The sequence below is a fragment of the Lineus longissimus genome, chromosome 12, assembly GCF_910592395.1.
Source record: "Lineus longissimus chromosome 12, tnLinLong1.2, whole genome shotgun sequence".
NCBI lineage: Eukaryota > Metazoa > Nemertea > Pilidiophora > Heteronemertea > Lineidae > Lineus > Lineus longissimus.
In genome coordinates this window covers 14,555,070-14,579,671 of record NC_088319.1, presented here as the reverse complement: position 1 = coordinate 14,579,671, position 24,602 = coordinate 14,555,070, and the positions used below count along the sequence as shown (strand labels likewise).

The 24,602-nt window shown below is 43.6% G+C and overlaps 2 protein-coding genes across 7 annotated transcripts; both read right to left on the bottom strand.

The window, feature by feature from the left end:
• Window positions 1-282: 282 nt before the first annotated feature.
• On the bottom strand, window positions 283-17,790 carry LOC135496765 (uncharacterized). 5 transcript variants are annotated; one of them, XM_064786251.1, is made up of 13 exons: window positions 17,711-17,790; window positions 14,938-16,750; window positions 12,167-13,984; window positions 8,040-9,850; window positions 6,272-6,457; window positions 5,623-5,705; window positions 4,999-5,145; window positions 3,730-4,554; window positions 3,290-3,448; window positions 2,710-2,884; window positions 1,821-1,919; window positions 1,218-1,309; window positions 283-741 (listed from the first exon to the last, which is right to left on the bottom strand). In XM_064786251.1, exons 5-13 carry the CDS (start codon window positions 6,300-6,302, stop codon window positions 646-648), a joined length of 1,707 nt encoding a protein of 568 aa, XP_064642321.1. In that variant the 5' UTR covers window positions 6,303-6,457; window positions 8,040-9,850; window positions 12,167-13,984; window positions 14,938-16,750; window positions 17,711-17,790; the 3' UTR covers window positions 283-645. The 5 variants fall into 5 exon arrangements, 4 of the variants coding, with proteins under 4 accessions (XP_064642321.1, XP_064642323.1, XP_064642322.1 ...); XM_064786253.1 differs by lacking the exons at window positions 12,167-13,984; window positions 14,938-16,750; window positions 17,711-17,790 and adding an exon at window positions 10,520-10,753; XM_064786252.1 differs by lacking the exons at window positions 12,167-13,984; window positions 14,938-16,750; window positions 17,711-17,790 and adding an exon at window positions 10,133-10,398.
• Window positions 17,791-19,187: 1,397 nt separating this feature from the next.
• Window positions 19,188-23,256, bottom strand: LOC135496935 (uncharacterized). Of its 2 annotated transcripts, none has more exons than XM_064786534.1 (3): window positions 23,150-23,256; window positions 22,484-22,663; window positions 19,188-19,352 (listed from the first exon to the last, which is right to left on the bottom strand). In XM_064786534.1, the coding sequence occupies exons 1-3, from the start codon at window positions 23,214-23,216 to the stop codon at window positions 19,261-19,263; spliced, it is 339 nt and encodes a 112-aa protein (XP_064642604.1). In that variant the 5' UTR covers window positions 23,217-23,256; the 3' UTR covers window positions 19,188-19,260. The 2 variants fall into 2 exon arrangements, with proteins under 2 accessions (XP_064642604.1, XP_064642603.1); XM_064786533.1 differs by lacking the exon at window positions 19,188-19,352 and adding an exon at window positions 20,330-20,585.
• Window positions 23,257-24,602: the final 1,346 nt, after the last annotated feature.

Genomic DNA, 24,602 nt, shown 5'->3' with positions numbered 1-24,602 from the left:
ATAGCTCACCGATTCTACAATGGTCTGACGTCACAGTCTGGGTCGCAACGTGTGTAGTCTCTTCACGCACCGTTTACAAACCTGGGTTAGTCCAATAAGGATAACAAAGAGACTGCCACCACACAATAGAAATTTTCCGGGAATTGTCTGGCGGCTGGGACATGGTGTTTATTTACCAGTTGCAAAGACCATCGTTATCATAATCATGGTCACGATAATGAAAAAAAAACAACAACTATAACCGTAAGGTTAGGCCTATGTCATTGTTATTTTTTTCGAGGAGGGCAAACATTGTGTACATCAATTTTTTTAGTAACCTCATAAGAAACATTTTGCAGTATATGTTGCCATTGATTACAACCTGATTATGGATTTTTTTAATAACATATTGCAAACAGATGAGAGTGCATGCAGCTTAATTGTGGTTTGATTATTGTTATGATTGGCAATTGGCAGCTAATCAACTTAGATCGTTCACATCTGTCGAATATTCTTTCAGTTGTAGACAATACGCATCCTTGTGTCCATCGACATAGGAGGGGGGGGGCTTGGGGCGTTGCGCTGGACGAGGCCCAAAGTTCAGGATATTGACGAAATTCAATGACGTCCGCTGTGCGTCTGACTGGTGTACATGTGTATATTTCTTCAGAATTCATCAAAAAATTTAAATTGAACAGCGTATCCAGCGGTATCCTTTTTGTCACGGTCGGCCAGCCAATACGTATTCATTTCACCTTTCCCCTGGAATTTCAAACAGAATCGAATATCAAATTCAGATGCATGGACAGCGCTGCAATGCAAATGTAACTCGGTCACACTTCTCTCAGGACAAATATCAGTTTATCATAGGCCTATACACAGAAATGGTGAAAGGGCTTATCCTGCAAAATTGTAGACACTACTATTCCCAATCTGAATAGTGGGTACAGTCAGATTTACAGTGGTGAAATGTAGATTTCACTTAGGTCAAACTTATCGCCGATTTTCATACCTACGCTCTGTATGTTTATATCAATAATAAAATTCAAATTTAGCAAAACGTGCAATACTTGTATAATCCCACACCGGACCATCTGTTCGTACGGGTGTTGCCGAAGGCTCTATATTTTGGCTTTTTGGCCAGCCGGGCTCCTTTTAAAAGGATTTCTAAGAGAAATGGTATATTCATAGGATCAGAGCACAGCCGCATAATCAGCGCGTCTGCTGTCTTGTAATACCTTGACTTGAAGTTTTCCTCTGTATGGCATCACGAAGTGCCCACCCGGTGTCAATGCATCCCTTGTCTCTTTAGTGATCTGGATTTTAAAAGCTGTAATAAGAGAAAAATGAAAATTAGATCGGGGCTGATGTTTTGGAATAAAGGAGTGCTTCCAACAAATTCGAATATATATTGCAAACATAAAAAATTCGAAAAAAAACCCACATTTCGTCTACAGATTGCAACATATAACTCACAAGTATGTAGGGACCATTGACAGTTGCTTATGAATGAGGTAAAGTACACATCGCTGAAAAATTGATGTCGAAAGATTATCTCAACTGATATTGCATTTACCGACGACGGCAATAATGGTGTAGACATTCACATTGTGCCTATTGTCCAGCCTGGTCAAACCACGCATCTTCCAGCGATATCTCGCGATATTCGGGTGGTCGATCGCGCCGATCAACGTAGCTCTACAATCCAACCTTTCGTCAGGAATTGACGGAGGCGAAAAGCTTTGGGACGAGGCTGTCTGTCATGCTGTTGAATATGATTGTAACACCAGGAGGCGTTCTACGACATTTCGATCAAATGCTTTAATGAATGATGAACTAACGTAAGCTGTTTGTCTGCATCCTCGCCGCCACATTTACTGTGTCCCCAAAAAGACAGTATCTTGGCATGGCTTCCCCGACGACTCCGGCCACACAAGGACCTGAATATAGAAAAATGTTGTATTTGTATTTGTATTTGGTGGTGGTGGTGGTGGTGGTGGTGGTGTAAAGACATTTCATTTGGTGTAAATGGCTGTGCTGACGAGACGAAATAGGAATAGTCTCGAAGCCCGTCCCTTTTAAAAGGTTCGGTGGATTGCAAGAACACTGTACAACAGCTGGTGAAAAGGAAGGCATGTGTCAAGGACTATGTGAGCTTGCTATATCCCTTTCCGGAAGGGATAACCTAAACTGAGAGCCAAAGAGCCACCATCACCTTTTTTTACAGGACAGATAGGCGTACGTACTTGTCTATCTCTGCGCCATCTACCATGTCTACACGGTCCTACTTGACAATGACGTGTGACTGTACAGTGTATGAAGTGCAGCCACAATGTTCACCGTATTGTACAGACGGCGTAACGATAGTACGATAAAAAATCCAGGCTGCAGCCAACCCCTATTCAGGCGGCGATGTCTTACAACGTCATAATCGGTTATCAAAAACTCTATTCATTAGCACCTGTGGGCCTCGGGCTCCCAAAGATAATAATTACATTCATTTGCCTATATTTTCCCTTTGCTCGTGGCTTTCCTGGCGGCACTTGGCTCTTAAATAGAGTATTGGCTCTTGGCTCTTGGCTCTTGGCTCTTGGCTTTTAGTTTAGGGTGTCCCTTCCCGGAACGGCTCGAAACAGTCTTGAATTCAATGCTTAATGCCAAAAAGGACTCACAGCATGTGTTTAAAGCAGGCTTTACCCCTAGAATCTTCAGACGTGTACCAGTACCTACCCGTATTGATACCAACTCGGAGCTGTAGGACCTCTTCCCTTAGATGAGGAATCCGGAAATTCCGCATCGAATCCATCAGATCGAGGGCTAGATTTGCTATCTCGAAAACGTGCTGGTCCCCATTCCTGTTTGGTACACCACTGGCTATCATGTACACATCACTTATGGTCTCCACCTTTAAGGAATAGAAATCAATCCCAATTCTCTTGGTGCTCTGATTTGCCAAAAGTGCACAGATTGCCAAAACTAATAATCAACCAGAGGCCGAACAACCAATGTGGTCATTTTATATTTTCTATGCTCTACGCCCAAAAACATGGAAAATCGACTTCATTAGATTATCTACGAGTCCGGGATAGCCTCCACCCAGAACCACCTTACTCCTATACAATGTACATGTACATTTTGCATATCTATACCATGCACGTTTCTTTCTACACTTCAACAATGTTCTGAAAAGGGTACCGTCATAGGCCTACGACAGGATGGAGTTTGGTGATCATTGCGCAAACATTTCGATGGTACAGATCGTTATTATATTACCAGAGGCTCTCCTTGGCATGAACAGCAAAAGACGTACCTTGTAAGCGTCATACTTTTCAATGCTCTCGTCCATGTGGACATAAGCAGCGTTGAGGACCTTGACTAGCTGCATAGGTGTGCTGATCTCACTGATTTCCTTGAAGTTGACGATGTCGGAGAAGAAGACGGTTACACAGTCGAAGTGCTCCGCCTCGACCTGAGTAAAGAAAGAGAAGAAGCTTTAATCCCGTGAAGCGCGGATTTCTGTAAATACACTGATAAATGAATTTAGTTCTGAGCACGCCTTCTCATCAACATCAAACTCCAGTTGGAGGACTGTCGATCATAGGATTACCAGAACCAGACCTCCGCATTAAGTCCAGTGTCTGCCACCAGAACCACGGATTTCGGCTCATAACCAACCGACAGATCATGAAAGACCAGCATGTTTAGTGGTTGGAGTTTTCAGAAGGTTGTTGACCATCAAATATATCTCACCTTCTTCTTCGTCTTCATCTGCATAGCGACCTGCTTAGGTATCATCTGATATAAGAGTTCCTCCGTCTTCTTCTTCTCATTTTTCATTGCCGCTCCTTTTTCCATGAGGCACTCGGTGTAGAGTTGCACAGCACGAGTTGTCTTGAAGCTCAGGAGACAGAGCACAGGTGTTATAAGAATGGCAACTGCCAACCAAAACCCTTCCAAAATGCATCTATCTGTCTGTTTTTTTATCATTCCCTGAATTTCGTCATCAACCTTTCCGAGCTGAAATTCGTCGATGGTGCGTATAGTCTTCAGATAGTCCGTCATATTACTGAGCCAGGTTTCACCGAATATCAAATTAGGTCCGACAGCTTGGTTTTTGACTATTTCTGCTGTCAAGCTCTTGATGTTAGCAACTTCCTCAGTGCTGTTATTATAATATTTCTGAAGGAGCATTTTAACATTCGGGTCGTAGATACTACTGGACGACAAGAGATCGTTTGCCACTTTGCGTGCCCTTACGAACAGGACGTGCTCAAAATGATTCAAACCCCCTCTCACAAAATACGCCTCTCCAAGCGACTTTTGAAGGCTGATCCTGTTACTGCATTTTATCAACTCTTTGTAAGTCATCAAGTACGGCCACAGGTCCATCGATTTTTCGAAATCAACTTTTAAAATCAGCCAATTCATGAAAGCATCTATTGCCATGTTGTAGAATTCAAGTTCTGTACTTGTACTGCTTGTAATTGTTATATGTTCTCGGTGCTGTTGCAGAACGGTTAGGAATGTCCTCCGATTGTAGAATGCTACTGTGCGACTGCTCACCTCAGGCCAGGCCTGAAAAAAGATGGGCTGAAGGAGTGAGTTATATGAGGGAAAAAAAGCACGAGATGATGTAACCCCCAGACGAATTCCACGCGCATTCTATTTCCCCTTAATATCCGAACGACAGAAATCGAAATGAAGCTATGCTTCTGGTTTTGCTTGGGCGGATTTTAACGTGTCTTATCTTTTCAGCGCATATAATCGAATTTCGCAATACAGGTAAACAGAGGTATGGGGATACGATTTCCTTCTGAAAAACACATGCTTAGATTACATTTTTGGGGCGTGGCACAGACGTTTCATGACAAAGACAAGTTCTTCCATAACTACAGTTAAGCGCCAATGCATTCCGCATCTTGGCTTTCGAAACCCCTTCCGAATAGTTTCGTTTGCAAACAGAAAACCAATTGGATTTTCGGACACCTTATACCAGTATTGTCGACGTCATTCACTTACCTTGAACTCCTCTAACTTGGCATCAGTGGTATTGTAGCGTTCAGACAATGGTTTGACGTGGATAGTACCATTTGAGCTGATGAACAAGATGACTTCTGATCGTTCCTCTTCGATCGCTGCAATGAGATGGGTGACGGCCCGGCCGTGCTGAAATACGGTGAAAGCTCAAATAAACCAAATTTTACGATCGACTCCAACGTAAATTTAAAATCCGTAATGTTCTGGTGACAAAATATCTAAGTGTTATGCACATACATGTACGACAAATAGGTACACTCCTGCGAAGTCGCATAACTACATCGTCACGTGACTGCCAACACTGGCCGCAATTTTGGATCCGAATTTTGGGGTAGATCACTGAACCGTGAAGATACACTGCATGTACGAGAACAAGAGTCTTTCAATAAATTCAAGTTACGCGGAATTGGCCTGGGTCAAACGCGTGACCCGAGAGCTCTGTACCAAAGCGCGTTTCGAAACCGGCGCTTGCTTTGATGTTGAAACCATACGTTGCCGGAGTCTTTATTGAAAGACTCTTCTCGAACCATAGCGATCGATCAGCCTAGGACTCCTGGTTTGGCTCCTTGCAAATTGTGCAATATTCGATCTCCAACAGCTACTTACCGCTAAAGCCATGTTTGACTCTTCGAGAGTGTAGAGGCTATTTAGGGCAAAAGCATAGCGGACGGAGGACTGAATCGCTATACCTGTTAATGCAGAGAGTAACAAGGAATGAACCGTTGCGCTCACAAGGATGTAAGTTCAGAGATTCAAGCAAATTTCCTCCCTATATTATGGCAAATGTGGGATCGCTGATTTAAATTTTTTGGCCTGTTAAAGGTTAAAGTCGGATGATAACGTCGTTGATATTATCATACTAAGTCCCAATTTTAACTGCCAATGATGCTGTACATTGGTCAAAAGGCCTATGATTATACATGTATACATCTGATCTGCAAGAATAATGTCTATGCATGCGGTGGCCACCTAGTACCAACAGATGCATTGGCATCATAACCCGTCTCCCATGCAGGAACCCCCAATACCGGCTGTGGTAATGGATGACCGTACCAAATGAATTTGATATACAATCGACAAAAGCATTGGTCACAAAATTGATCCCTGGGGAACTCCCGCTGCTGAGCAATGCACAACAACCTTGAATAGGTTTGATTGATGACAGATCGGGCTCTCACGACTGTGGGAAATCGCGGGGAGCACTGACAATGACAAAAATCTGCTAACACAGAAAGTAACGAAAACGTAAACTTACCTATCATTGGAAGCAACGGAAGTAACATCATGTGAAGGAGTTGCCATTTTTGCCCCTGTTTCGAATAGGGGTTACCGTGGCAGGTCTTATCCTTCTGTGACGCTAAGGGATCGTTTGAGAAGAGAGAACCGCGTCGGCTAGATGTCCGGCTGGAACCGCGGCGGAATTCGAGGTCGATCTTGCCCGCTGAAAAAGAGCTGCTCTTTGTCATTTCTGAGCGAATAGTCACATAAGGGAAAGATTTCACCACAGAGGCCCGACAAGAACACTGGCGAGGTCGTTCTCGTTATTTTTTGGCACCTTGGCGTTCTCACTAATGCGTTTGTCCTTCGTCTTTCGAAGAACGTATCTCGATCACTTCCTGCGATTTGCAGAAGTATCAAGAAACGGTCCGAGTGTTATTTCGTATATTGGAAAGAAGTCTCCATAGTAATAGCATTTTCATTTCAAACAATGCTTGATAGCGCGGATTTTCATCGAAAATCATTTTTAGGCGCCAACCAATATTCTTGCAAGTCACCTTGAGAAATCCGATTGCTTGTCATTTCGTAGTAATCAATGTTCATTGTTATTTCAACAGGTAAATTTGGGATGTTCACGCCGTTTGAACACAGTTACGGATTTATTGATAACGAATGAACTCATGACCACCAAAGAAAGTCTTCTCCAAAAACGTATCAATGTGATATAATCATATTTTGGTTTGATATCGCGATTTGATCATCTTTATTCCAACAGGTGTATATATAAAATAGCATGCTAACTGTATATCACATAAAACACCAGGTCAACACTTCACGATAACAGACAGAGTGAAGTTATCGTCCAACGAAAAAGGCAAACAGTTAATGTACCATTTTCCTCCACTTGATCCAACTGCTGTCAGAAGATTTCTGTTCTGTTCTCTCGATTATCGTAACCAGGGAGACTGTACATGTAGCAAACACGTGATCAAACGAACAGAAAAGAATATTAATTTCAACCTCGTGGAAAGGAAGAGGGGGTTTATCATCCAACGGAAAAGTCGACGAGGACATAATAAGCACCTGCTTGACCACACCGGCCCGCACTGACACATTGACAAACGAGCTGGCCAATTCAAGTCATCCCAGGTAGAAGTAATTAACTACTTTATAGATCTTTATTAATTACTTTACTTCGCGCGAGGGAAACAAATGAACATGGAGAGCTGCCAATTATGGATTACCATGGAAACCAGATTTAGCAGATGTAAGGCACCAACTCTCCGTTAACCGAACTTGGTGTTATCTTCAGTATACGGGACTTTGGGACTAGTTTAGTTAGTTAGTAAACGCCGAGTTAGTGATCAACACGTTTTGATATTAACTTCCTTAAAGTAAATTGATGATTGATTTTCAAACATGCAAAACAACGCATAAAATACATGGACACGTGAAAAACCTGTTACGTAGCCATCTTTTGCAGTGGTTGAATTCGGGATGGACAATGCAGATTCCTTAATCACACAATATGTTCGCGAAAGTGGCCAACAAACGGACTTTTATCGATGGCTGCGTCAAATTTGGTTAACCACAAAGATTATTGGACACGTTCAGCTAAAGTGTTAATGTACAATTTAGTCGGTGCATCTCGCTCGAGATCTTCGGATGGTAGACGAGGAGAAATAGATTTCCTTGCGATCAATGTTAATTATGAACGGCACGCGTTTGAATGGCTTAATTAGACAGGTAACTTAATTAACAAAGACCGGTGCGCCACTTAATTAGCAACCCTAATGACTACTTACACGTAGATATCTCTTTGTAGATGTCAAACGCTTTGTAGTAGTAGTTGGAAAAATGGATTTATGATGACGTTTTTGTTGAGATGGACATGCACTCCAGGAAGGTTTCACAATCCGTACGAACGATGAAGTACGAAAGTCTGTTGAGTTATCAAGTCCGGTGTCACTTATAAGCAAATCCTCTTTCATATTTCAGAGGAAATTGACAGAAATTGGTACTTTAAACTAGACTGTTTGTTCTAAAGTACTGATTGTTGTTCTTAATTATCTCTTGTGGTTGACATTCATGTACAGAATGGAAGGATCTCATCAAATAAGATGTACTTCTTCAGCAGTTGAGGGAGCGTGATGGTTTCAGACACGGCATTTGTCACCAGAGGGTGAGCAATGATCTCCCTGAGTTTAATCCGGGCGAGTTCTTTGAGAGAGTAGCCGCTATCAGCAATGTCCTTCAGCCAATAAGCACCATCAACCTTACCAGTACCTTTCAATACAACTTCCCTGTATTTGTCAACGAATTCACGCGTGGGTTTGTTACCGCACAAAATGACAATCTGGAAAAGGCTGATGAAATTGTAAAATGACTTTTCTTGGATGAATATTTTCTCGCACTTTTCTTCCGAGGCCTGCAGGTATTGATTCATGATTTCGATGAATGGCTCCAACGACTCCGAAGAGGATCCGTAGGCCTTTAGCATCAAAGCAGGTGCAGTGATACCCGAGAGGTTTGTCGTGTGATCGTGATAATTGTCTTGGAATACCACACCTGAAAGAAAATCCGCAAGAATGGTTCGGTATCCGTCTTCGTACAAAGGGTTTTCAATGGTGCAATGAGCTCCGGCTTTAAGAAGTTCCCAAATGATTGCTAGGTTCGTCGTGGCGTCCACTCGGGGACAAGACTCCACCAAACATCTCTGGACATCATTACAATAAAATAAGGCTGAATGACCTTCCGTATTCATCGCGTTGACATCTCTCCCGTGTGCAAGGACTTCCCTAACCATGTCAAGTAGTCCCCAGGCGCATGCATACATGAGTCCAGTCAGGCGGTCATCGGTTCGTGTCATATCATAACTGCCCTCCCAATAAATCGGCATTCCAGCATCGTCTGCACCTCTACCTAGCAACAGTCGAACTAACTGCATATTCTCATCACGCATTGCAATGTGTAATGGCGTATCGTAAGGTCTGTTGGGTTTATCGGTTTCATTCGGATTCGCTCCCCGTTCGAGCAACAAAGTTGCCAACTCAAGATCTTTATTCCTACAAGCCTCAAGCAGTGGGTTTAAGCTGAGCTCGTAACAGTGTTCCACCCGTACTCCATCATTGAAATACCTTTTTACCAAGTCCATGTCTCCTAAAGCCACAGCTGCGTATAAGCCGTAGGGTCCTTTTGCCTCTGGTTCACCCAAGCCATTATCATGGTCCAGCAAAATACGGACACTTTCTCGAGGCGTGGCCTTCGCCTCATCAGGTATGTAGCTCTCATTGATGGATGCCTCCACCGCTTTGACAATGGCATTGACATTTGTGTCAGCATCGTATCCAAAATAGCCGTACTCGTCTTCACCGTTTGAAAAAAGGGTGTACGGGTCTGCCCCATTTGATAGGAGGAGCCTCAATATGTCTTTATTGTCAGGATGAACTATTGGGCTAATGGTAATACATGTAACAAGATCTTCAGGATTTATTTCCGATCCATGTTCTAGAAGGAGTCGCACTAGTTCAGTGTTGTTACACTGGACAGCCTTTACCAGCGGCCTGATCCCCTCTGAATTGTCATTGACATCGACGTCTTGCACCATGGCACGGACCTGCAACACAGAAGAATAGACTAAGTAATACCGTCAAAAACACTGTGGGAGCCGCAGTACAGTCAGCCTCACTTCAGAATTCAATCGAAAGGGGATAGGTTCATAAGGGAACCATATCGTTTGGAGTTGCTAAACACAATGGACTGCACACCCTTGCAATAGGTTCATACACTGCTGCCACGATCCATTCGCAGTGAAGTGACTAGCCCAAGGTCAATGAGCCATGTGTAAGTATATACCCAAGGAGAGATGACCCAAATAGATAACCGCATATAGGCCTACACAGATCTATCCTGCATGGATAATCCATAGTCAGTCGTATCCTCCTCCCTCGCACACGTTACTGACCCTGGATGGAACAAACCGATGGTTTTTCGCGGGACGAGGCGGACAAATCTACTCTGCCCACTCAAAACGGCTCTTACATCTTTCCTGGAATCTCAATTGAACACAATCATCATACCTAAACCGCGCTCTCATTGACTGAAATTTCAAATGCATGGGACGCACGTGCGGAATTTTTTGTTATCACACGATCCACAATACACGATATTGTAAGGAACGATCATCCTCCCCATGGCCAGCGACAGGAACCGAAAAACGTAGATAAATACCACAAAAAGGAATATAGTGTCAATTAAAGTACGAAATAAATGAAATACGACTTACATGTATTAGTAACTAAAAAGCAGTTTGTATTCACTGTGTTTATTTGAAATTCGGTTTTAAGACATGGATGTTACACATTTATCATTGAACGGCAGGGGTGTGGTGTGATAAGATAACAGCCGGCAATCGTGGGTTTATTCAGGGCATAGGCTCGGTCGATCGTGCCGCGTGTTGACCCGAGTTCAGGATGACACTGCACATATCGAGGCCGATGTAATCTACGATGCATTATGAACATCACATCCTCGGCACCCAGTGGTTTTCCATATGCTCCAGCTCTCGCTAGTACAAACCCCTGGGGAAATCCATGCCCTTCAGACGGATTGTAGCGGTAGAAAAAAAAGCGCCCAATCAGAGCGTCGGTTGTATTTAAGTCTCGGAAATTCGTAAACCACGGACCCAGGAATTAATGCTCTCAGATGCACTATCAATTGTATAGTCTTTTGCGCCATAGGGCTCGGGTCCGAGGTAGGTTAGTTAAATTTCAATCGGCGCCATGAAACGCGTATTTTCATTAGCTGCTATTTTTAGAACATCCGGGTATTTATGAAATTTCTGAATTTTTCAGTGCTATTCCTTTGTATTGCGCGCACCCCGCTGCAAATTTATTTCATTACTTAATTAAAACACAATTACACGTCTACACAATGTTTAACAGCATAGAATCGATGAAGTATAAAACGATTTAACGATAGGATTATCTTAAACTTTATTCATATACATTTTATTGTCATATAAAACACTATATATACATACATTACGCACAGTGTATCAGGTTATCAGAACAGCCACCCTTCGCTGTCGATTCTAATGGATTTTCTCAGGGTTTTGTATGGGACGTAGGAGTATCAAAAACCTGAAGCTCAGGATGGAACATCATGGCAATTGGGCCAACTCATCGGGTGGGTTTAGTGGATTTGACAGCCAGCAAATGACCAACAACATGGCACTCGCACAGTCAGAATACCTGGCAAACATTCAGGAGCTCAAAATGAGCTCAGTGCCCTTCTGGAGCTGTTCATAATCCAGAAAATAGTCCAGGAATTTATATTCTATGTCAGCTCCTGCTGTTTGTGCTGGGGTCAAATATTTTGCTATGCTACAATGTATTTGGTGCAGTTTGATGGATTTAACCCTCTTAGGTCCACGGCCGAGTGGGAGAAATGTGAAGTTCCATTTGACAAGAATTTGCAGGCAAATCTTTAGGGGCACTAGCAGTTTTAAGGTAATATGGGGATGTAATGAAAACCAGCCAGCTTTCGTCCTGTCACCGACAGGCATGAATTACTGACAGTCAGCAATGACCAACAGCATGGCACCTGTTGGGCCAACTCATGGTTCGGGAGACCAAGTGCGGGACAGATAGCGGTTTAGTTCGCAGCAGGACGAGTCCCCATGCAGTCACGCCTAATTTCAGGTGGTGTTGAAATAGGCTCCAACCGGCTGTACATCATAACTGATGCTTAACGCATATGATATATACCACTGACTCATGGCAGGAATCGGGAAGTAGTCTAGCTGCGGCTACAGCAGTGTACTTGAAATTGCAGATTCTGCCCCTGGGGAGACTTCCATCCATGCATACACCGACGTCACTCAACTGTATACAGATATTTTCATGTTGGTAACGAAAGAGTTTGAACAAACCTTCTCCACGTCTTCATCGCCGATCGCTTTGATAAATGCCTCCATCTTTTTTATGCTCGACAGGATGCGCCGGCGTGATATTTTGGCGGCAATTTTCAAAAGACAAAAAGCTTTGTTAGAAAGGTGCAGCCTGTCATGGAGGCATAAACAGTACTCATTAGCTACGTACGCAGTTAGTCTACATAGTTACACCGTGACATATACATGTATCAACCCATATCCTTCGATGCAGGGATAAAATCAATTGCGTAACCATGCCATAGCTACTTGACAATGAAAGGCTTTTCTCGATAGACTGTTTGTTCAAAGTATTGATTGTTGTTCTTAATTATCTCTTGTGGTTGACATTCATGTACAGAATGGAAGGATCTCATCAAATAAGATGTACTTCTTCAGCAGTTGAGGGAGCGTGATGGTTTCAGACACGGCATTTGTCACCAGAGGGTGAGCAATGATCTCCCTGAGTTTAATCCGGGCGAGTTCTTTGAGAGAGTAGCCGCTATCAGCAATGTCCTTCAGCCAATAAGCACCATCAACCTTACCAGTACCTTTCAATACAACTTCCCTGTATTTGTCAACGAATTCACGCGTGGGTTTGTTACCGCACAAAATGACAATCTGGAAAAGGCTGTTGAAATTGTAAAATGACTTCTCGTGGATGAATATTTTCTCGCACTTTTCTTCCGAGGCCTGCAGGTATCGATTCATGATTTCGATGAATGGCTCCAACGACTCTGAAGAGGATCCACAGGCCTTTAGCATCAAAGCAGGTGCAGTGATACCCGAGAGGTTCGTCGTGTGGTAATCATTTTGGATGACTACAGCTGAGAGAAAATCCGCAAGAATGGTTCCGTCTTCGTACCAAGGGTTTTCAATGGTGCAATGAGCTCCGGCTTTAAGAAGTTCCCAAATGATTGCTAGGTTCGTCTCGGCGTCCACTCGGGGACAAAACGTCCAGCATCTGTACGCATTATTACAATAAAATAAGGCTGAATGACCTTCCGTATTCATCGCGTTGACATCTCTTCTGTGAGCAAGGACTTCCCTCACCATGTCAAGCAGTCCCCAGACGCATGCATACATGAGCCCAGTCAGGCGATCATCGCATTGGTGCATAGTACTTTCACAATAAATCGGCATTCCAGCATCGTCTGCACCTCTACCTAGCAACAGTCGAACTAACTGCATATTCTCATTTGACAATGCAATGTGTAATGGCGTATCGTATGGTCTGTTGGGTTTGTCGGTTTCATTCGGATTCGCTCCCCGTTCGAGCAACAAAGTTGCCAACTCAAGATCTTTATTCCTACAAGCCTCAAGCAGTGGGTTTAAGCTGAGCTCGTAACAGTGTTCCACCCGTACTCCATCACTGAAATACCTTTTTACCAAGTCCATGTCTCCTAAAGCCACAGCTGCGTATAAGCCGTAGGGTCCTTTTGCCTCTGGTTCACCCAAGCCATTATCATGGTCCAGCAAAATACGGATAATTTCTCGAGGCGTGGCCTTCCCCTCATCACGTTTCTGGCTCTCATTCTGGTTCGAAGACTCCCCCACCGCTTTGACAATGGCATTGGTATTTTTGTCACCGTGGTTATCAAAAACGGTGTAAGGGTCCGCACCCTTTGATAGGAGCAGCCTCACCATGTCTCTATTCTTCGAATAAAGTAATGATTGAACCAGATCGTGAGGATTTATTTCCGATCCATGTTCTAGAAGGAGTCGCACTAGTTCAATGTTGTTACACTGGATGGCCATCACTAGCGGCCTGACCCCCTCTGAATTGTCATTGACATCGACGTCTTGCACCATGGCACGGACCTGCAACACAGAAGAATAGACTAAGTAATACAGTTACAAATATAAGTACTGTGGGAGCAACAGTCACCCCCACTCTAAGAGTTCAATCGAACGAAGAAACGTTCATGAGGGAACCAATTCCTTAGCATGAAATGGACAGTGTCAAAACAATGGACTGCACGCCCTTGCTAAATGTCCAATATCCACTTGTGGTAAAGTGACTTGCCCGAGGTCAATGAGCCATAATAGTGTCCCGTAATGGACCAATGAGAGATGACCCAAATAGATAACAGCATAGGCCAACACAGACCGAGGCCTATGTGATATGTAATGTACGATGCATAATGATGAACCTCATAAGGTAGTACAATAATAATATTTCAACTAAAAATGATAAATACGGTATACGGAATTAACTTTATCATCTAACAGAGCTCAATACTATGGTCATCCTATACATAACTTCCAACATTCGCCCCCACAAAAAGGTTTCGAAATGAAAACCAGCAAGCTTTCCTTCTGTCACTGACTGGCATGAATTACTGACAGCCAGCAAAGACCAACAGCATGGCACTTGGGCCAACTCATGGGGTGGGTTTAGTGGTTTTGACAGCCAGCAATGACCAACAGCATGGCACTTGGGCCGTTTAGCGGTTCGGGAGACCACGTGTGGGACAGATAGCGGTTCAGTTCGCAGGAGACGAACGAGTCCCCCAGTCACGCCTCATTTCAGGTGGGGTTCCAATATTTATATTGAAATAGGCTCCATCATTAGTGTGTAGGGATAGGCTAATGCTTTCCGTGCATACCACTGATAATTACAGGAACCATGAAGTAGTCTAGCTGCGGCTACAGCAGTGTACTTGAAATTGCCGGATTCTGCCCCTGGGGAGACTTCCATCCATGCATACACCGACGTCACCCAACTGTAGACAGACATTTTCATGTTTGGTAACGAAAGAATTTGAACAAACCTTCTCCACGTCTTCATCGCCGATCGCTTCGAGAAATTCCTCCATCTTTTTCGCCGCTCGACAGGATGCGCCGGCGTGATATTTTGGCGGCAATTTTCAAAAGGCAAAAAGCTTCGTTAGAAAGGTGCAGCCTGTTTTGGAGGCATAAACAGCACTCATTAGCTACGTACGCAGTTAGTCTACATAGTTACACCGTGACATATATCAACCAATATCCTCCGATGCAGGGATAAAATCAATTGCGTAACCATGTCATAGCTACTTGACAATGAAAGGCTTTTCTCGATAGACTGTTTGTTCAAAGTACTGATTGTTGTTCTTAATTATCTCTTGTGGTTGACATTCATGTACAGAATGGAAGGATCTCATCAAATAAGATGTACTTCTTCAGCAGTTGAGGGAGCGTGATGGTTTCAGACACGGCATTTGTCACCAGAGGATGAGCAATGATCTCCCTGAGTTTAATCCGGGCGAGTTCTTTGAGAGAGTAGCCGCTATCAGCAATGTCCTTCAGCCAATAAGCACCATCAACCTTACCAGTACCTTTCAATACAACTTCCCTGTATTTGTCAACGAATTCACGCGTGGGTTTGTTACCGCACAAAATGACAATCTGGAAAAGGCTGTTGAAATTGTAAAATGACTTTTCGTGGATGAATATTTTCTCGCACTTTTCTTCCGAGGCCTGCAGGTATTGATTCATGATTTCGATGAATGGCTTCAACGACTCTGAAGAGGATCCACAGGCCTTTAGCATCAAAGCAGGTGCAGTGATACCCGAGAGGTTCGTCGTGTGGTAATCATTTTGGATGACTACAGCCGAGAGAAAATCCGCAAGAATGGTTCCGTCTTCGTACAAAGGGTTTTCAATGGTGCAATGAGCTCCGGCTTTAAGAAGTTCCCAAATGATTGCTAGGTTCGTCTCGGCGTCCACTCGGGGACAAAACGTCCAGCATCTGTACGCATTATTACAATAAAATAAGGCTGAACGACCTTCCGTATTCATCGCGTTGACATCTCTCCTGTGAGCAAGGACTTCCCTCACCATGTCAAGCAGTCCCCAGACGCATGCATACATGAGTCCAGTAAGGCGATCATCGCATTGGTGCATAGTACTTCCACAATAAATCGGCATTCCAGCATCGTCTGCACCTCCACCTAGCAACACTCGAACTAACTGCATATTCTCATTTGACAATGCAATGTGTAATGGCGTTTCGTATGGTCTGTTGGGTTTGTCGGTTTCATTCGGATTCGCTCCCCGTTCGAGCAACAAAGTAGCTAACTCAGGATCTTTATTCCTACAAGCCTCAAGCAGTGGGTTCAAGCTGAGCTCGTAGCAGTGTTCCACCCGTAATCCATCACTGAAATACCTTTTTACCAAGTCCATGTCTCCTAAAGCCACAGCTGCGTATAAGCCGTAGGGTCCTTTTGCCTCTGGTTCACCCAAGCCATTATCATGGTCAAGCAAAATACGGATAATTTCTCGAGGCGTGGCCTTCCCCTCATCACGCTTCTGGCTCTCATTCTGGTTCGAAGACTCCCCCACCGCTTTGACAATGGCATTGGTATTTTTGTCACCGTAGTAATCAAAAAGGGTGTAAGGGTCCGCACCCTTTGATAGGAGCAGCCTCACCATGTCTCTATTCTTCGAATAAAGTAATGATTGAACCAGATCGTGAGGATTTATTTCCGATCCATGTTCTAGAAGGAGTCGCACCAGTTCAGTGTTGTTACACTGGATGGCCATCACTAGCGGCCTGACCCCCTCTGATTTGTCATTGACATCGACGTCTTGCACCATGGCACGGACCTGCAACACAGAAGAATAGACTAATTAATACAGTTACAAATATAAGTACTGTGGGAGCAACAGTCACCCCCACTCTAGAGTTCAATTGAACGAAGAAACGTTCATGAGGGAACCAATTCCTTAGCATGAAATGGACAGTGTCAAAACAATGGACTGCACGCCCTTGCTAAATGTCCACATCCACTTGTAGTAAAGTGACTTGCCCGAGGTCAATGAGCCATAATAGTGTCCCGTAATGGACCAATGAGAGATGACCCAAATAGATAACAGCATAACCCAACACAGACCGAGGCTATGTGATATGTAATGTACGATGCATAATGAACCTCATAAGGTAGTACAATAATAATATTCCAACTAAAAATGATAAATACAGTATACGGAATTAACTTTATCACCTAACAGAGCTCAATACTATGGTCATCCTATACATAACTTCCAACATTCGCCCCCTATACCATGCAACCACAAAAAGGTTTCGAAATGAAAACCAGCAAGCTTTCCTTCTGTCACTGACTGGCATGAATTACTGACAGCCAGCAAAGACCAACGGCATGGCACTTGGGCCAACTCATGGGGTGGGTTTAGTGGTTTTGACAGCCAGCAATGACCAACAGCATGGCACTTGGGCCGTTTAGCGATTCGGGAGACCACGTGTGGGACAGATAGCGGTTCAGTTCGCAGGAGACGAACGAGTCCCCCAGTCACGCCTCATTTCAGGTGGGGTTCCAATATTTATATTGAAATAGGCTCCATCTTTAGTGTGTAGGGATAGGCTAATGCTTTCCGTGCATACCACTGATAATTACAGGAACCAGGAAGTAGTCTAGGTGCTGCTACAGCAGTTTACTTGAAATTGCAGATTCTGCCCCTGGGGAGACTTCCATCCATGCATACACCGACGTCACCCAACTGTATACAGATATTTTCATGTTTGGTAACGAAAGAATTTGAACAAACCTTCTCCACGTCTTCATCGCCGATCGCTTCGAGAAATTCCTCCATCTTTTTCTACGCTCGACAGTATACGCCGGCGTGATATTTTGGCGGCAATTTTCAAAAGGCAAAAAAGCTTCGTTGCTGTGATTTTTGAGGAAAGGTGCAGCCCGTCATGTAGGAACATAAACAGTACTCATGAGCGACGTACACATTTAGTCTTAATAGTTACACCAGAATATATATTAACCAATATCCGAAGTTGTGGATCCAGACCCGGTCATCTTTCTCAAAATTTGAATGTCACTTACATGCCGTAGACTCTGGTGATAGCGACTCAAGCACTCTCTAAGTGGCCGCCTCAGCGCCACCACGCGGGGTCTAATGGTATCAGGCTAGATTGAACGGAGCTGTCGACTCTTTCACCAGTCTCCTCCATTCACTCATTACAGAGACTGGTACTTGTCGGCAATTCACTCGTCATGAACTCGATTTGGGGGCGTAAGCTTCCGGTGACCGGTCACGTGTTTTTCTGTAGGATGGGTATAAACCTCGATCTGAGTGAATAATAATACCAGAGCGCACGGTATGACAGTGCATCCACTGTATGCCCTGAAATTGTATGGCTCGCCACGGGTAAATCAACGAGGCTTTTTCGACCCTCCGCTGCTCGGCGGATAGGGTCGAGGTTAATACCTGGACTATTGGACTGGAGCTGGTGTTTGTTCGACTCTTGCCTCGGGTAAGCTTTTTAATTGCCCTGCCGCATGGTGGCAACAGCAGCTTTGTGGATGCTCTATGATTATGGATCAGTCCAGTGCGGGGGCAAACTAGAGTCTCCGAGCAAATGACGAGCTGGAGGATTGAAAGTGATCAAGTTTAGCCATTAGGAATTGCTGTAGTAACCAACGTTCACCATTTTGAATAAGGAACGCTCGAAGAACTGTGTATTGCTACAAATACCATGTTACACAACGTTTACCCCTTTGGTGTCCATTTGAAGAGGGAGCGCAAGTTGGATTTGTTGATAACCAGCGTCCATCGTTTCCACTTGAGGAACGCATGACTTTGAATGGAATTGCTCTTTAAAAGACGTTCTTGTATTCGACCAATTAAAGGAGGAAACCGGGCGCCCGGGTGAAACCTACGCCGTCAGAGAGTTGCCTTCTCCATTACAAGACGAATTTGGGCTGTCTTAGTGGCTGTAAACACCGGCGCCTTTCGGCCGAGTCACCTCCGAGTGCCCGTGTTCGATTCCCGGTCCGAGACGGCGGCTCGTCACACCGTAGGTTTACCTGGTTTCCTCCTGCAGCATTACTCGCCTAGGTATTTCTAAAGAGCCGTTAATGAGCAAACTTTACTCACGTGCTCTCGACTCGAAAAAAAGATAAGTTCCGAACAAAGTTCGAAGCAACGACCATGCGCTGGAAAGGTATTTATTTCAAACATTGGCTATGACCACAGAGTCACTTTGATAAATGGGTTAATGAGAAGAAACAAATCATCATTACGTGTCATTTATTATTCATCTCTTTCCTAGCTGAACAGAAAAATGTAGTATATCCTTGAATTAATTATCTCCACATTCCGTATATCTTTTTAATTTTGTCATCAAGGCGTCCATTATCATCCGCGTATCCATGCATCTTGGCTGCTTTTCTCTCATCTGAAACGAAAAATGAAGTTAGTACACACAAAGACTGCATGTGTTCGGCCTTCGACCATCAGTTTTTACACCTTCTTCCTGTCAATGTTTTCAAATGCAGCCCTTGCATATCCTACCGTCGTTGTGCGTATTATCCACAACGACGGTAGACTTTAGGTTTTATGTTCACCGCCGGTAAGTCGGCACGAGTTCTGTCAAGTCTAATAATATTTTGTACTCTTACTCAGAATTCTTTTATTCGGAGTCCTGAGCTTTCCGGCCTTACTCCTTAATGCGGCCCAGAGAAAAGAGATTTGGTCGGACGTTGTCGACTACACCATCTGAAGATCTTAAAGTGCGGTCGGGTTGCTTAACCTGCAAAAGTTCCCGTAAATACAGTGGCGCCGTCCCCATGATGCACTTGTGGCACAGCAATGATCAGCATGCGCAACTACCAGTTAACAATTTTTCTTCTCGGCTGATACGGCATACAGAAATCACCAGTTCATTTCGAGGAAATGTAGCGATACGACAAAATTCTTCAGCGGGTAACGAAAAATAAAATAGTCTGCCAGTGGAATTAGTCCCCCTTGTGGCCAAAACACCACCACCCACACGCGGGTATAATATTCGTCTGTAAGAATGGGATCAATGAGGGCATATCAGATTGCTTCAAGTGAAAGGGCGAATTCCCCCTACATCGTGGTTTCCTCAATGATACAGTGCCCGGCAGCGAATCTATAATTCTCAAGCATATTTTGCCATCTGAGCATTGTAAAATGTCCTAGGGCGATCAATATCAATATCAAGAAAACCCCGATTCCACTGCAGTGGCTCATACCACAGCGTTTTGCCACTGCGGCGCGAATTTTGAATGCAAATCTAGCAAACTAAGGGGCAAATCAATGTTGTGTGGCGGAATCGGCCCTCAACTTTAACAATTTCAGAAAAACTGCATTCAGTTAAAGAACGCTATCAATTAGAAAAATTACTAACAGTAATGCTTTCAGGTGTTTATGTATCATTTGATTATAACACTTCTTACAGCATAAACGGATGAATAGGGGTATTCCCTGCTATGGATTCTATCGAAGATGCTGGTCTTTGGCGTCCTTGATTCTCTTCTCATTTACCGCCGCCATGGTCTTCCATTCAATCCACCTTGGCCATTGCCATTATTGAAACTGGGGTTCCAATCAAGTTGCGCTTCCTCTTGCGGAGCCTCCGTAGTGACAGGCTCAGGCCTACTATCACCTAAAAGGGAGAAGGAAATGCTATTGGCCACCTCTGTTATCAAACAGCCGGTGTGCAAGGGATCTGAGGTCCCAGGACAGGGAGTCTGGGGAATAAAAGATTCTGTTTTCCAGTCGTAATCATGTTGGTCTCTTCTGTAATCAACCTAAGCTCATTAAACAACAGGCAAGTATTAATTTCCAATGGGAAAATTGGGAGTAATTTACTTTATCCCAGCCATCATGCACACAACTGTATACCAGATGGTATCTACCATGCTGGGGTATCTCAAAAGTCCTGTCACAATCAGAAGTATAATGCAAAAACTGGTCTGCAGATGTGCTCGGATATTTAAAACTGAGTTGGAAGGAAATGTGCTGCAAGATCATGATACGTCATAAAAATTAGTAAAGAGTTTTTCGGATAGATCTGGCCATGGTACTTGGCTGACCTCTTGTCACTAAACTGTATTAGTGTGATCCGACATAGTAATGCTACACAGCAGCCCTCAGCAGCTGGCTTTATTTGACACCGTGAACGAGTTACATGTATAATGATATGTTTGGTTAGGCCTACCCAAAGGATAATCTATGTTGTGCAACACCACTATATTTTGGTAAATGTGATCTGGTCACATTCTCGAGTCCAACGAAGAACCTTTGGCCAGAACGATTTGAAACATTAGACCACTGTGCGCATGAGCACAACGTAGGGCCGCAGCAAGCTCCGCCCAGCGTCACGATTTCATGCAGATGTTTACTTCAAGGCTGGATGATCGAGGTCCTTTCATGAAGACCCGTTCCCCCCCCCCCCCCCCCGTCAAGTCCCCTTTTAATTTCTTTACCAGTAATTCTATACTTTCGGGATCAAACTTGAACAATGAAATTCAAGAAGTTTCGAAAAATTGACAAAAGAGGTAGAGATTGTCGCCGGTCGTGTTTTCCCCCCTTTTGTGTGATGATAATAGTAATACTCTACCTACACAGCAGATATGCCCGTATGTAAATGTACTTTCAGTGGATTATTAAATGTAAAAGGATTCCTCTTATAAAATAACCTACTTCTCCTTCCAGAAAAATACACGCTGAGCGCATTTCTCGCGCGTTATGTAACGCCGTACACCAGCGCGGGTTTTGACGCATTTGATAAGGCATTTGAATTGCGCAGTTTCCATAAAATGGGCGCGGGAGCAAGCGGGAGCGCGCGCGTGCGGGCAGCGGGTCATGCACCATTGAATCTCTTGGCATATGGCAGTATGTAACATAACTTCAGTAAAACAGGGCCGTTGCTAGCTTTTTGTCGCGGGGGATCTTCAGGTAGGGTGGCAGAATACTTCTTTTGTCGTTTTCGACTGTCGGCATGAAAAACATGTTCTTCAGTGACGCTTGCAGCGGCATTCGCCCCTGCCCCTTCCCCCTCGACGACTGCGCTCAATTTTCGCATCCAAATGGCATACATTTATAGAACGTGCAGTATCGTACCAGTAGGCATGTAGACATTTATGGGCAAAAGGTTTAAATCATCAAAATGGCACTTTATGAAATCTTTCGGCCAAAAGCATGATCAAAATTACGTTTTTGGTGACTTCTAACTACATTCTGCGCCCATGAAAACAATAGTTTAATAGCGTTAGTGGCAACGATATACATGTATTTATGGTCTCTGGTGTGACTGATTGCGGGACGGTAAAGGCCCACGCCATTCGTTCAAAATTTGTGGAATAGAATAGTGGATATTTTTCACTCATGTAAATACTTTTTAAATATATTTTTCATGTTGTGTCACACCGATAAATATATACTCAACCGGTCAATTTTCATCACGCTGACATATTTCACTATTTACTTGTACCACGAGAAAATGGGATGAGCAGGAACGGCATAGGCCTTTAAACTCCCAAATAAACAGTACTAGCTTACCTCTGCTCAAGCAAACTTTACCATCTGCTTTTGATCCATCACACTTGAAAATCGTTGCACAGTTCACTCCTTGCTTCTTATGCTTCACCCAGTCCTCTTTGGCATCTCGATTTAGCGATTGTGAGATCTTAGTAAAATCCGGGTTATCGCAACCACTTTCGAATGATATCCATGGTGGACCTGTGGAGGCAAAGGCGATTAATGTGCATTTTTAAGAATGCTAACATTCTGGAAGGGAACTTCAGAAAAACTCCCTCCCTTGCTAGGGACGAGGGACGCATGTGCCTAAAACGATTCAACACCAGGATAAAATGGTGAAGAGAACTCCCGGAGACGACTTCAACTTCAAAAAAATCATACGAACAATACGAAATATTTTCTTTTTCTTCTAGTCTTCTTCTCCCCTGAGTTCGCTCAGCTGCATGCGCGTTTGTTGATTGACACAACGGTTGGGACCCAGTTGTTGTCGTTCCGGGTTTCCTGACTCGTCACTTGACTCAATGGTGTCCGATATAAGCTATTCTTCTCACCTGAACAAAACGGGCGCTTTTGCTGTTGTTGTTGTAAATATACCCTGTTGTTTTGCAATCTTCTAGCAAGGAGGAAATAAAGAAATATATGTATATATAATAAAAGATGAAAATATAAAATAATGTTAAAACTCACCTCGTTGTTCTTTGCAATTCGCTGCAGCAGCTAAGAAAGCAAGACAAACCACAATGCGGACGTCCATGATGGGAGCAGTCTGACTGGAGTTAAACGGAATGAGGACGCCAGCCTTACATATTTAAATAATTCGAGTGACACCCAATACTCCAGATGCCATATTTGTTCAGTAAGCCAGCAGATGGTGTTTAGCGAGTCGCAGAGGAAGGGAACTCTCAGAAGCGCTATTTGAGAATCGAGATTATGATAAGTGATCGAAGCAAGGTGTATTTCAGGAGATATATCATGGGCGTTACTAGCGGGGGGGGGGGGGCGGCAAGGCGGCATTTGGCCATTATCTTCGCCTCAGGAATGTGACAAGATCACATTTACCATGACCAAAAATGGTGGTGATTATCCTTTGGGTAGGCCAAAGAGGTCGTGAAAGAGCATTGGTTAGGCCAACCCTATAAGGATAATATAGTGATGTGCAACAACACTATCTTTTAGTAAATGTGATCTGGTCACATTCCTGACTAAGAAGGAGTTGCATCGCGAAGGCCGAGACTAGTCACTTATGAAATCACCCCTCGAAGAAGAAATTGTAAAACTCATTACATTTTTACCGCTAAACTCAACCGGGAAATTTAATACAAGACCTGAAATCCGAGAAGAAAAGGAAACCATTTCAATGATCAGGATGCTAAATACTTTCTAAAAGTCTGTTTACCTCACATCTGACCATGAGATATTCGGATGTAGCTGACCGTTATAGAACAACAATTACCATATGTTGTTTGGGCGAGGCAAACTGACTGAAAAGGGGATCAAAAGATGTCAATATTTTAGTTGGAAAAAAACGTGCCAGTGCACAATTCATGTAAAATCCTTTATAAAAAGACTACTATGGCATGCTCTATGGCAATTTCTCATATTGATTGACGTGCGAATAATTAACACTCGGCATATGTGAATGAGCAATTTGATAGGCAAAAGAAACGAATCGATAAATCGTCAATGAAGACCGTATTTTCGTTTTTCACTCAGTATAGGCCTACAATGAAACTCCAGTACAATATCTTTTGAAAATAACTTTCTGGAATAAATAATTCTGCCCAAGAGGTAAACAAATTTCTTTGTCCGTGTTTCAGTCAACACGTGCACCTTTTTTCTCTATCGGGGTTTCACCCGAGCTCGTCCATCCTTTTATTCTCAAGAGCAGTTTATTACACCATTTTATTGTAATACGCCTATTCATGTATTATTTATCGTGAAAATAGAACATCAATAACAAATATTATGCTTTTAGATGTCTTTGACCGAGGATGATCTCAACTTGTCCCAGTTTCTGGAGGCAGAAACTACCGGTGCGCCCGAACGTACACCGCTTCATCCCAAATAACCAATGTAACATAAATAAACACGAACAGTGTCAACATGATTGCACCGTACAAATTGGTCCAAAATTGATCCA